Source organism: Castor canadensis, chromosome 14, assembly GCF_047511655.1.
Source record: "Castor canadensis chromosome 14, mCasCan1.hap1v2, whole genome shotgun sequence".
NCBI classification, from domain to species: domain Eukaryota; kingdom Metazoa; phylum Chordata; class Mammalia; order Rodentia; family Castoridae; genus Castor; species Castor canadensis.
Genome location: NC_133399.1, coordinates 34,821,878 through 34,834,476, shown reverse-complemented (window position 1 = coordinate 34,834,476; position 12,599 = coordinate 34,821,878). Strand labels below are relative to the sequence as shown.

General features: G+C 42.6%; 1 protein-coding gene across 1 annotated transcript in view; it reads right to left on the bottom strand.

Moving 5' to 3' along the window:
- Muc16 (mucin 16, cell surface associated) overlaps positions 1 to 12,599 on the bottom strand; it is a 216,807-nt gene that overhangs the window by 62,947 nt on the left and 141,261 nt on the right. Inside the window, exons 17-28 of the mRNA XM_074053303.1 lie at positions 12,328 to 12,452; positions 12,171 to 12,238; positions 11,366 to 11,538; positions 10,739 to 10,774; positions 10,460 to 10,525; positions 8,482 to 8,606; positions 8,237 to 8,304; positions 5,734 to 5,906; positions 5,376 to 5,411; positions 5,054 to 5,119; positions 668 to 792; positions 516 to 583 (exon numbers count right to left, since the gene is read on the bottom strand). Coding sequence (XP_073909404.1) covers positions 516 to 583; positions 668 to 792; positions 5,054 to 5,119; positions 5,376 to 5,411; positions 5,734 to 5,906; positions 8,237 to 8,304; positions 8,482 to 8,606; positions 10,460 to 10,525; positions 10,739 to 10,774; positions 11,366 to 11,538; positions 12,171 to 12,238; positions 12,328 to 12,452 — 1,129 coding nt within the window. The remainder of the gene's footprint in view (positions 1 to 515; positions 584 to 667; positions 793 to 5,053; positions 5,120 to 5,375; positions 5,412 to 5,733; positions 5,907 to 8,236; positions 8,305 to 8,481; positions 8,607 to 10,459; positions 10,526 to 10,738; positions 10,775 to 11,365; positions 11,539 to 12,170; positions 12,239 to 12,327; positions 12,453 to 12,599) is intronic.

Below are 12,599 nucleotides of genomic sequence, written 5' to 3'. Positions count from 1 at the left end.
ACATGGATATGTCATAATGAAACTCCCTGTGTCCTGTCTGGGGGTTGGTACCAGTGGGAGGGGGAGGATAAAAGGAAAGGGTGAGGAGGGTACATATGATGGAAGTACTATGTACTCATGTATGGAAATGGAACAATGAGACCTGCTGAAAGTATTCTAAGAGGGGAGAGGGACAAAGGGGAATGAAGGGGGGGGTGAATCTAAGATATATCCTAAGCACTTTTGTAAATGTCACAATGTACCCATGTACCCCCAGTAAAGCAATAATATGCTGGAAGAAAAGAGCATATTATTATTAGTCTTGGAAATTGGGGACATTCTTTCCTGGGGGATGTTTTCTACACATTGGTTAGGAACACAAAGATGATATAATAGACACCCGAGGACAAAAACTGGGGGAGATCTCAGTGCATGAAGCATCACAGGTGCCCAGAGCCTGAAAGGTAGTTAATATGGGAGATTCGCATGAATCTGGAAGGCATGAGACTGTGAGCATCCACTCCTAGGCAACTCACCTGAGTGTGATCAGTCTGCAGCCAGAATACAGTGGGCCAATACTGGTGTTGTTGAACACAGGACGAAGCTGGGGAGGAAGGAGAGGGAAGTAAGAAGGCTAGGTGGTGATGCAAGGGTGAGGAGTGGGCAGCCAGCATCTGGGGACTGTTACCAGGCGCTGCAGGATCCCCTCTGTGGTGTTAAACTTGGTAGATCCTTGGTGCTTCATATCTGGCGTGTACTGCAAGTTCATGATGGTGAAGTTGAGGGTGAAGGGAACCAAGGTAGGGGTTATGGCTACAACAGGAAAAGCAGAGAAGATAATATGTCTTGCATCTGCGTGAGATCTCTGTCCAGCCCTTCCTGAAGCCTGCCCCAGTCTCACACATAGGGGCTTGATTCTTTCCACCAGAGGGTGCCACCAGCTTGGACCTTGATCAAGTCCAGGCAGGGACCATCACTTAAGTCATTTGTAACTGCTCTTTGTACAGTATACCCTTGATATCTGTGGGTCAGTGGTCCCAAGGAAAAAGCCATTGAGGAAAAAACCACAAATGCTCAGAATGCATTGCGTTCCGTCAGTACTGTAGTGAGTGCCTGATTCATTTTCCCCATAACACCACCCAACTTCCACTAAAGACACGCCCCCTTTCAACAGATCACTTTATTGCTTAAATTAAGCATGCCATGTTTCCTTTTTGGCTCGGGAGGATTGCCATATCTTTTACCTTGCTTTTTGGGCACCATTTGTTTTTTTGGGAAATGTATTTTCACAAAATCAAGGGCAGAGAAACACCCAGCAGATCATACAACAATTCAAGCACGACTGAGAACTTCTCTGCATCAACTGAGCTGTGTAATGCACTGTGGGAATTTAAAATTGCTTTTGAAATTTCTTCTGATTTTTAAAATTTATTGTTTTTTGACTGTGTCTTATTAAAATTGCATCTAATATATCTGTGATAAGACAGGCTTACTGAATCTGAATTTGGTTCTTCTTCCAGGAGCTCTGCTTTGGAGCTACCTGAAGTCATCCCATATTGAGCCAGTCATGTGACCAGGCTCATGCCTCAGCTATCTGGTTGGAATTTCCTCTTTTGTTCAACAAATAATTATTGAGCATCAGCTATATGAGAGGTATGGTCATGGCATCAACACATATTAGAAAAATATACATTTTTCTAATTAGAAAAATAGAATTTAATAGCAAAAACAGCAACAAAAACCTGAAAGGGTGATGCAGAGATCAGCAAAATCAGGAAGAATTGAGTCCCAAAGGGCCAAAGGAGCAAAAGGACAAGAGAGCAACACACCAGAGGCTGCTCACATGGTGAAGGAGACATAGCCCAAGGTGGAGATGCTACTTGAAGCAGAGCAAAAGGGAAAGAAATGTCCTGACTGCCTTCCCCACTTCTTCCCTAGCAATGCATCCCATTGGCTGAAGCTAACAGGACATTAGCAAAGGAACCTGGGAAATGTAGTTTTCAGTGGTCAGAGTGCCTGTCCACAGAACAGAGCATGGGAAAGTTCTGACTGCAAAAACTATTAAAAAAGAGGAGTATAGGAGAGAACATGGAAGACAAATCCCACAGGAAGTTACTGGGAAACAGACGACAGACATTTAAACAACATGTACAACAAGTGTCCCTGAATTATGATGGTCCAGTGTATGGCTTTTTGACTTTATGATGATGCAAAAGTAATACATGTTCAGTAGAAATTCTACTTTGAATTCTTTTCTTTGGCTCGTCATAAGGAAGATGCTCTTACTGCTTGAGCCACACCTTTAGTTCATTTAGCTCTGGCTATTTTGAAGATGGGGTCTTGCAAACTGTTTGTGGGGGTTGACCTCAGACTATGATATTCCCTTATCTCAGCCTCCCAAGTAGCTAGGATTATAGGTGTGAGGCACTGGTACCCACTGCATTCTTTTGAGATAGAGTCTCTGTGCCCAGACTGGCTAGCCTTGAACACATGGGATCAAACAGTAATCTTCCTGCCTCAGCCTCCTTGTAGATGGGACTTTAGGAATTCACCACTCATCTTCCTGAATTACATGAGATAGTCGTATTTGTATTATAAAATAGGCCTTGTGTTGGGTGATTTTAAACTGGAGGCTAATGTAAATGGTCTGAGCATCTAAGGTGGGATAGGTTAAGCTGTGGTGTTCAGTAGATAGGGTGTATTAAATATACTTTTGACAACTATATTTTCAACTTATGATGGATTTATCAGGGCTTATGTTGAGAAGCATTTGTATTGTGAAGGATTAAAAAAACCCAACAGAGTCTGATTTACATGGAGGAGTCAGTCTTTAAATTGTCATCCTATTACTCTGTGGCAGAAATTCTCATTATCATCCCTCAAACATCTGTCTGGTACTCAGCAAGGCTGCCATATATCCCCTGGATATATGAGTATCCACTGGTATCAACTTCTGTCTGTGTTCTAGATGGGAAGCTTTCTCATTTCTCAATGATCCAGTTCATCCTCAGTGTCCAAGGGGAATTGGCTGTATGGCCTCCCTACTAAAGATACTGAAAGCTTTGGATGCTCAAATTCATTATATAAAATGGAATAATATAATTGGCCCTCTGTATACACAGGTTCTGCACCTGAGGATTCAACCAACCACAGATTGAACATATATTTTTAATTGAGTTTGTATTGAACATGTACAGAGTTTTTGCCCTTGGGATTATTCCCTAAACAATACAGTACAACAACTGTATATATGGAATTTACATTGTTATGTATAAGAAGTAATCTAGAGGAGATGTAAAGAATAAGTGAGGATAATGTGTAGGTTCCATGCAAATACTTTGTCATTTTATATAAGAGACTTAATATCCTTGAATTTTAGTATGCATAGGGTGTCTTGGAACTAACTCCCCATGTATTGAGGGACAACTTATTGCTCTTTACTGAGAGCTGACCATGTACCAGGTCTTGGCTGAGCCCGTCTCCTAAGTTGCTTGACTCCAGAGCCTGTACCGTAAATTCGGATATCACCCAATTTCTCCCTCAGACTTGCAAGGAAGGAATCCTTGCAGACTCGAAGGCAACTATTGTGATATTTTGACCAAGGAGCAGGTATAGTATAAGGAAGACAATATGAAGTCAACAAGTAGAAATAAATCTGGATTGTCACAGCCTAGACTGCAGTTAACCTTTTCTGGCTGGAGTTCGGGGGAGGGAGTGAGCAGGTTGGGATAAAGTTATGACCCAAATGGGCCTAAGCTGAGCCTCCCAACTCACAGACGTCTTCTAGGAAAACCAAAAAGGTTTCATACATCATTAGGATCTAGACTCTTGTGACAACACCAAAGTGTTCCCTGGAGCACTTTGAACTCAAAAGGAATGGATGCTGTTATTGGTTGGTGATATCTGCTATGAAAGAGGGATTGGCAAAGGTGCCATACAGCTGTCTTGAGAAGAATATAAGAATCATTAAGGAGATTAATCAGGGCAGGAGAGGAATGTTTTCATCATTACCAGAAAGTACACTTCATTCCTTCTTTTCTAGGGGGAATTCATGTGTTTCCTGTAGCTCTACCATGCACAAGGCCACTGACTTGAGCAAGACACATTTTCTCTATCCTGAGGCTTAGTCAATATTAGAACCAACAGAAATAAATGCAATGCTCAAAAGTAGATAAAACACAAGAGTTTGCACTAGACTTATTTCTAAAACGAAAACACCAGAAGTTAGAAGTGAATGATACAAAAATTCAAAATTCTTTTTCTCTCTCTCCCTATAATGACATATTCTTTTTTCTTCCTCTCCCTATAATGATAGAAAACTTTAAAAAATATTAATCAATACTAGGCAGATACACAGCATAGCTCTTGATTCATCTTCAACACTCAGTAATGGCAGAAATTATCTTTTAATTTTATTGTCACCATTAACATTAACATCATCACTGTTGTTATTAGCACCATCACCACCATCATCACCAGAATCATCATCACTGCTGTTGTCGCCACCACCGTCATCAGCATCATTACAAGAATACAAACTCCTTGAGAGCAGAAACTGTCTGTGTTCCCTGGAGCACTCCCAGGTCCTGGCACAAAGCAGGTGCTCATAAAGGTTATTTGTTGATTCATCATCACTAGATTGACTGTGACTTTCCATCTTTACTTGAGTGAACAATGTCAGAGACATTTGCAGTCACAAGGCTCCCTCTAATTTTTTTTGTTGGTACTTGGATTTTAACACAGGTATATACTCTTGTTAGGCAAGTACTCTACCAGTGAGCCATTTTTGCCTCCAGCCATTTTTGCTTTAGTTGTTTTTCAGACGAGGTCTTGAATTTTTGCTTGGACCAGCCTCAGACAACAATACTCCTGCCTGCATAGCGTGGATTACAGTCATGTGCAACACCCTGCTTGTTTGTTAGAATGTGGTCTCACTAACTTTTTGCCCAGGCTGGCCTTGAACTGCAATCCTTCTGATCTCCACCTCCCTAGTAGCTGGGATTACAAGCATGAGTCACTGCACCAAGCCCTCATAATGTCCCCTCTAATAGAGGCACCATGAACTGGTACTTACATGTGGGTCTGGGGAAGGAAGATGGAGTCCCAGAGGTTCCCAGGTCCACTGTGGAGGTCTCAGAAGCTGAGGAGAAGCCCTCATTAGTGAAACTAGCAAGGTACAACCATGGAAGAAATGCCAGTGGGAGACACTAGTTTTGGAATTTGCTGGATGTGGGACTTGAGCTGGAACACTGAAGCTGGGGGAGAGTAGAAGGTAACTTTGCCCTCCCAAATCCTTTGCTCCTGGAGAGTCCACAAGGGGGCATGAGGATGTGTTGGCCCCTGCTCTGCTTGGTGTGGGATTAGCAGCTTCACTGGGACAGCTATCAAATACTCACTGCTTGTGCTGAGTGCAGAGCTCTGACAGGTGAATCCTGCAATGAGAGGCAGGGAGGATAGTGGATAAGGGTTAAGTGAGAGGTAGTGGACCAAAGAAGAGTCAGAGATGCTCTGGTGCAATGGTGGGGGATTCATGAAGCATGGGCATTTTTCTCTCAGTATGTTCACATCAAGAGAAGCCTTTGAGGGGGAACTCAGTCCACCATGAGGAAGAAATCATGAGATCCAGACCCAAATCAGCACAGACTGAGCACACATTCAAGCTCCCAAGGGCCAGGCAAGGAATATGCCCATAAGCTAGAATGCAGAGGCTTCCCAGCAAGGAGAAAGAGACTCCAATCACATTCCAGCTCTTACCATTGACATAGAGGCTGTCCCTGTCCAGGGTGTAGGGGCCCAGCTGTGTGATGCCATGGGTCAGCTGGCTCAGCTCCCTGTACAGCTGCTCTCTGTCCAGTCTGAGGCCTTGGGAGTCAGGGCGATGTGTGCAGATGGCATCCACTCTGGTGGCTGTTTCATCCTTTTCAGGCCTGAGTAAGCACCATGCATGGTTGGTCCAATTATCTCTCTATCCATTTGTTGTTTCTCAATTTCCCAGTCCCAAACACAGAAACTGGGGAAATCCTTGTTAACAAGGATTCGGAGAAACACCTACCATAAACACTTATCAGGATCATAGTACTAGCCCCCCCCCCCCCCCCACCGACACCGCGTGTCCGGGAAGAAGCCTCCTAAAGTACTGGATGCACTGTTTTGTCTCATATATGGAAGCTAGACCTATAAGTTAGAGAGAACAAAGTTGCACTGGTGACTCTACAGGAGGTGAAGAGAGAAAGAAAATATTAGAGAATGAAAAATATTGAAATGACCCAGCTATTTATGAATCTAATATAAGGCACTGCACCATAGGCTGTTGAATATTAGGAGATCATGGTGATAGAGAATGAGTAAGTAACAAAGGGGAGCGTGTTACTTTAATAGAAGCAGGCCTGAAGTACCAAGATGAACCCCCCCATTGGACTATCAATATACACTTAATTTAAAAGAAAATGAAGGACAAGAGGGAAAAATAAATCTTTTTTGGGGGTGAGTACCAACGGAAGGGGGTGGGCACAAGGAAAAGGGGAAGGAGGGTGTGTATGTGATGGATGTGTTTCGTATCCATATATGAAAATAGAGAAATGAAACCTGTTGAAATTGTCCTAAGAAGGGAGAGAGGGAAAGAGGGAGAATGATGGAGGGGGTTAATCTAAGATATATTGTAAGCATATATGTAAATATCACAATGTATCCCCTTATAACTATCATGAAAAAGTACTGGATGCACTATAGATACAGACAGGTACTACTAATGGGGGTGAGAGATCCAAATGATGCCAGCATAGTCAAATCCTGTCACTGGTTCTGGTAGTCATAACAAGGTACTGGGGGTCAAGCTGTAATGGGACTAGTGGCCCCAGGACAAATGACCATAGCATGGTGAGTAGTATTGGCCTTCAAAGAGCTGGTATGATCAGAAGTCTAAAATAACCCACTCTAGATCCTATGGACCAGTAGGACTGGGACATTTCTAACGAGACTCGGGTTGTTAAATGGCCTGGGAGAGATGGGTCTGTCCGAAAACATGGCTGGTTCAATGTGAAGTCAAGGCCTCCATGTCTCAGTACCCATTCTTAGCCTCAAGACGTTGATCCGGTCACAATATATGATATGAGGGAGCCACCCCCTCATATATTATTGAACAACTGAGATGGAAAGAGCCTCCCATGCCCAGGGCTATGGATGGAATGTCTCTTAGAGTGACAACCAGCATCTATTCAATATTTGCTATGCAGCAGGCCCATTTCATGAAAGCATTCCTATGGGGTTACAGGTATAATTCAAGAGGTAGAAGTGCTTGCCTAGCAAACATGAGGCCTTGGGTTTAATATCCAGTGCTGAAAACAAACAAACAAACAAACAAACAACTCGATGGACTCATATTGCTCAATTCCCACAGTGATGATTATACCTATTACATATTACATACAATACAATTATATGTAATATATTATGTATAATTTAAGATGTAATATATTGTATTTACAATTAAAATAAAAATTTTAATTAAATTAATATATATACATTTAATAGGAATATATGTGATTATTTATATTTTATACATTATATATTATGTGACATATTATATATAATAATATTATAGATGATGTACACAATAATTATTCCTAATATTTAAGCAAATACTCTACCACTAAACTACATTTCCAGCCCATTATTTCTACTGTTTGTATTAAACTAGATACATATAACTATTTTCTTTATTGTGGTCATGGGAATTGGACCCAATGCCTTATACATGCTAGGCAAGCACTCTACCACTGAGCCATGCCCTCAGCCCTACATATAACTGTTTTTATATAATCATTTTTATAACTACATTCATATAACTACCATATAAAGTTTGTACATAGTGTGGTTTTTACTAAATATATGATAGTATGTGTGTATATCTATCTATCTATTTATCTATCTATCTATATCTATGTGTATGCCATGTGTGTGTGTGTCTGGACCTAGGACCTGAAATGCTGGAGTTGCTCTATGTGACCCAGCACAATCCACTTATTTCCTCTGAGCCTCAGTTTCCCTTTCTGTTCCTGCTTCATGGGGTTGTTGCTTGGACTGATGAAATATTAAATGTCAACCACACAGTGCAGTGCCTTGGCTTTTAGTAATAGTTAGCAGCTGGTGTTGTCACTTAGTTTCCATGGACAGTAGTGGTTGGCAGTATGGATGGTCAGGGAGTCAATAGCCTATAGTCTCATGCGCTGGTTGAGCTGAGTCTTGTGGAGGATCTCACCTGAGTGAGGCTAGTCTGCAGCCTGAGTAGAGGGATCCCAAACTGCTGGTCTTGAACAAAGGTTCGAGCTGTGAGGAAAGAGAGGGGAAGTGAGAATGAACCACTGAGGGAAGCCAGGAGGAGCTGAGGCTTTGACAGGATGGAGTGGGCAGGAGTGATGTGAGTGTGGCTGGCACTAGTCTAGGTGTGGTGGGTGGGACCTTGGGAAGTGGGCAGGGCCTAGACATAATGGGCGGGGCTCTCACCAGGTACTGCAGGATTCTCTCTGTAGTGTTGAACTTCCAGGAACCCAGATGCTGCATGCCCTCCTCAAACTCCAGGTTGGTGATAGTGAGGTTGAGGGTGAATGGCACCAGGACAGGAATCACTGCTGTAGCAGGTGAGGAGAAAAGGAGGCCACATTTGAGTTAGTCCTGGTATAGCTATAAGAAATCTTTTGAGAACCCAGACTGAGGGTTTAATGTCAGGGTTTGAAGTGGTCAAGCAGGCTCTATTAATTAGGACAGGAAGAGGGAATGCCATGTAAGGAATAACACAGGACATTGTTAGGTTATAGCAAAAGCGGGTCAGAAGCCAGAGTCAGGTGAAGGGTCTGTATAGCCAAGTGGAGCAGAGCAGGTGGCCAGGAGATGAAGTCTGGCCCTGACAAGCTGTTATTAAGAGATTAAAAGGAACAGGATTGGAGAAGTCTCAGAGTTTGGAGAAAACAAATGGAAAAAAAATCAATTAAATCCCATTTAATAATTAACAAACTTATTTCTTTTAAGCATCTACCAAACCGGTTGTAGGCCTTAAAGGGAGTCTCTCTCATCTACTCAACTTGTTTATCCCTCTGTATCCCATCCCATAACTCCCAGAACTTGTCCTTGAATAAAAAGGCCATGTTGTACAGTTGTAGTTACTGTGGTTGTATCACAGTATGGGGTGGGATCTGACTTCACATCTCCTCTCTGCCTCTTCTCAGTTATGGACTAGCCATGGGCATGTTTCCTGTCCATGCTTCCACTGAAGAATGGAGGGAATCATAATACCTTGTGGTGGAAATTATGAAACTTAACGCTGTTTGTTAAGAGAGTAAGCACATCTTAAGGGCATCATGCTGGTTTAAAAAAAAGTCAATCTCAAAGGTCACATCAAATGACATTCTCACAATAAAATTATTGTGTTGGAGGATGGGTTAGTGGTTGTTAGGGGTTGTTATGCAGGGGTGGGACAATGAGGGAGATGGAATAGTATCTCGAGTTTGGTGGTGGTTTCAGCAAATCTGCCTATGTATGAAATGGTATAAAACTACACCTCCACACACACATACACACACACACATACACGAGTGAGTGCAGGTAAAACTGAGATCTTGTAGATCTATATAATATAATTTTCCTTATTCTGATACTGTACTAGAATTATGCAGGATTTAGCCATTGGGGGAAAATTGGGTGAAGAATATAAGAGAAACCTGCACCAATTTTGCAATAACTCCTGAATCTATCACTGTTTATTCAAAGTAAAAAGTAAAAATAAGAAAGAATATAGCATGTGGTGTAGCATAGTAACTGCTGAATGTTATGGGTATCTTTCATCATTTTTATCAATTATAACTGCATGTCCCATTTCAGGCTTACCTAGTACAATAAACTTGGTGAGGGACTTTGTGTGACTTATGTAACATTTGTCACAGTGTAGATGCAGTGGGTAGAGCCACCATGCCTAACATAGAATAGGTGTCCTATAAATATTTGTCGAGCTAATTTTCCTGGTAGTCCTTGTGTTAGGTTCTTAAATACATAGTCATGCATCACTTAATGACGGGAATATGTTCTGACAATAGTGTTGCCAGGTTATCACATAGCTGTGTAAACACTGTAGAGTGTACTTACACAAAGACAGCTCTGACTCCATTAGGAGACAGACTTTTATGGTACCACCATCATGTATACAATCCATCACATAATGACATTTTGGTTGAGGTTGGATAGCATTTTCTTTTAACATTTATAACAAACTTATGAAATATTAATAGCCTAGGTTGGCAGGGGAGGAAACCGGAGCACCAAGATGTTAAGTAAATTGCCCAAGGTCAACACTGCAGGAGACAGGGGAAGTACACATCCCTGCACTTGAGGAGTTCAGAGTAGGGCAGGAGGTGCCCAAGACAACTCCAGGCTCCTAGCTTTGAGGTTGGGTAAGTTGGCTTCCTAGGAGTTGGAGAGAGATGTCACTTACCTGTGGAGCTGCTGAAGTGGGATTGCACCACAGAGGTCCCCGGAAAGACTGCAGAGGTCACAGCAGCTGAGGAGAAATGAATTGGAGTGAGAAAGGGTGTTTGAGGTTAGGCATGGATGTCACCATGAACATATTCCCTGTCATTGAGTGTATGGGGGTGGGTGAGACAATCCAGTCCTTTGATTTCTTTTCTCCTCAAGGCCCTAGACTCAGGGTGGGGATCATCTGCTGTTCCCAATGGGTTTTGTGCATATGGTCATCAGACTTCTAAGTACTCACTGCTGGGAGTGGGAGCAGAGGCTTGATGGGTATAACCTGCAAAGAGAAATGGAGACAAAATTGGGATGCCAGTAGGAGAGGGATATCCAAGATACAGTCCAAGGCCCATGAGCCTCCATCCCCAACTGAGGCACCAAATCTACACAGTTGAACAGTTTTGATCTAGGAATTACTATATTTTGTTCCTAAAAGGCAAAACAATAGACCTAGTCCCAGTCTTTATGGGCTTGCAATTTATCTGGGAAGACAAACACCTAAATTTCTACCACATAAATTTGTTTTATAAGCCTAGAGGGGATTTTTCAGGCATGGATGGGGGAAAAGATGAATGGTCAGACTCTTGTATCCCCATTGGTTTCAGTCAGAGGGATATTCTTTATCATATAGCTACATAAAAGCTTTTGCGGACCAGACAAATATGAAAACCATGGCCCTGGGGTGCATATATATGAAGGAAAGAGAAGGAACTGAAAGCTTGAGGGCTTATGAGTGCCTTCAAATAATCAAAGGAAGTTGTTTAGGTGGAAGGCAACACATAGGATGGGTTCTGTGGTAAACTGGAGAGCCCATACTTCTTCTTAGAGGCAGATTCTCAACTTCAGTCTATGGATACAAAAGGATGCTCACCATTGACATAGAGACTGTCTTTGTCTAGGGTGAAGGAGCCCAGTTGGGTGACACCATGGGTCTCATGGTTCAGCTCCCAGTACAGCTTCTCTCTGTCCAGCTCAAGGCCCATGGGATCAGGACGATGAGTGCAGACAGTATCTACTCCAGTGGCCATTCCATTTTTCTCAGGCCTGGACATGGAGAGATATAGAGATGGGGAGACTCCAGGCTGGGGCCCTTAGAAACTCCATTAAGGGACAAATAAATAAAGATGACTGGGGCAATCAAATTTTTGGTGCTGGAATTGGACTGGGAATGAACAGGACAGCCATGGTCCCTGAACAAAGAGGATCTAGCATGTGCAAATATTGGTACTGTGCTAAACTCTAAAATGACATTCATAACAAGATCTTACCCATCCTAATAACAGAAGCACAATGAAAGGAATGGAAGAAAGGAATCTGGGAATTTAACAATGAAAAAGGCAATGTCAACTTGTTGAGATTATAGATCTGCTACTCAACCATTGGGTGATACAAGGCAAATTTCTCAACATTTCTGTGGTTCATTCTCTTCATCTGTAAAATGAGACAATAGTACAGATCCAACAGTACTTAGCACTTGTAAGTGCTCAATAAAACCATTCATCCTTGTCTCTCAGGAAGAAAAGTGCAAGAGTAGCTTGCTTTTCCCAGTCTAGAAGGGAAGGTATTGGAGTGAGAGTTGGTGGTCAGCTGTTCCTCGGAACAGTGGGAGCAGGGTGTTAGGACCCAGCTTGTGATCATCTCCCACATGGCTGAGATGTCTACTCTGGAGGTCTCACCTCAGCAAGGTCAGTCTGCAGCCAGAATAGAGAGGCCCAATACTAGTGTTCTGGAACAAGGGACTGAGCTGGAGATGAAAGAGAGGGTAGTGAGATGAAGGCCCAATGAGCTGCAGACAAGACTGCAATAGGACAGGGTACACATGAGAACTCTCACCAGGCTACTCAAAATCCTCTCTGTTGTGTTAAAAATCTCAGATCCGGGGAATGCCATGTTCTTCATGTGGCGTAGGTTGGTGATAGTGAAGTTGAGGGTGAAGGATATCAGAGTTGGGCTCCCACCTGTAGCAGGAAACAGAACAGAGGGAGGACTTCATTATGACCTCTGGCTTGGCTGTAGCCAAAGGGCCAACTGTATTCATTTGTTGTGCAACCAATCCCAGACTGTGTTCACCTTGTAAAACTGAAACTTTCAGTTAGTTAAACAAA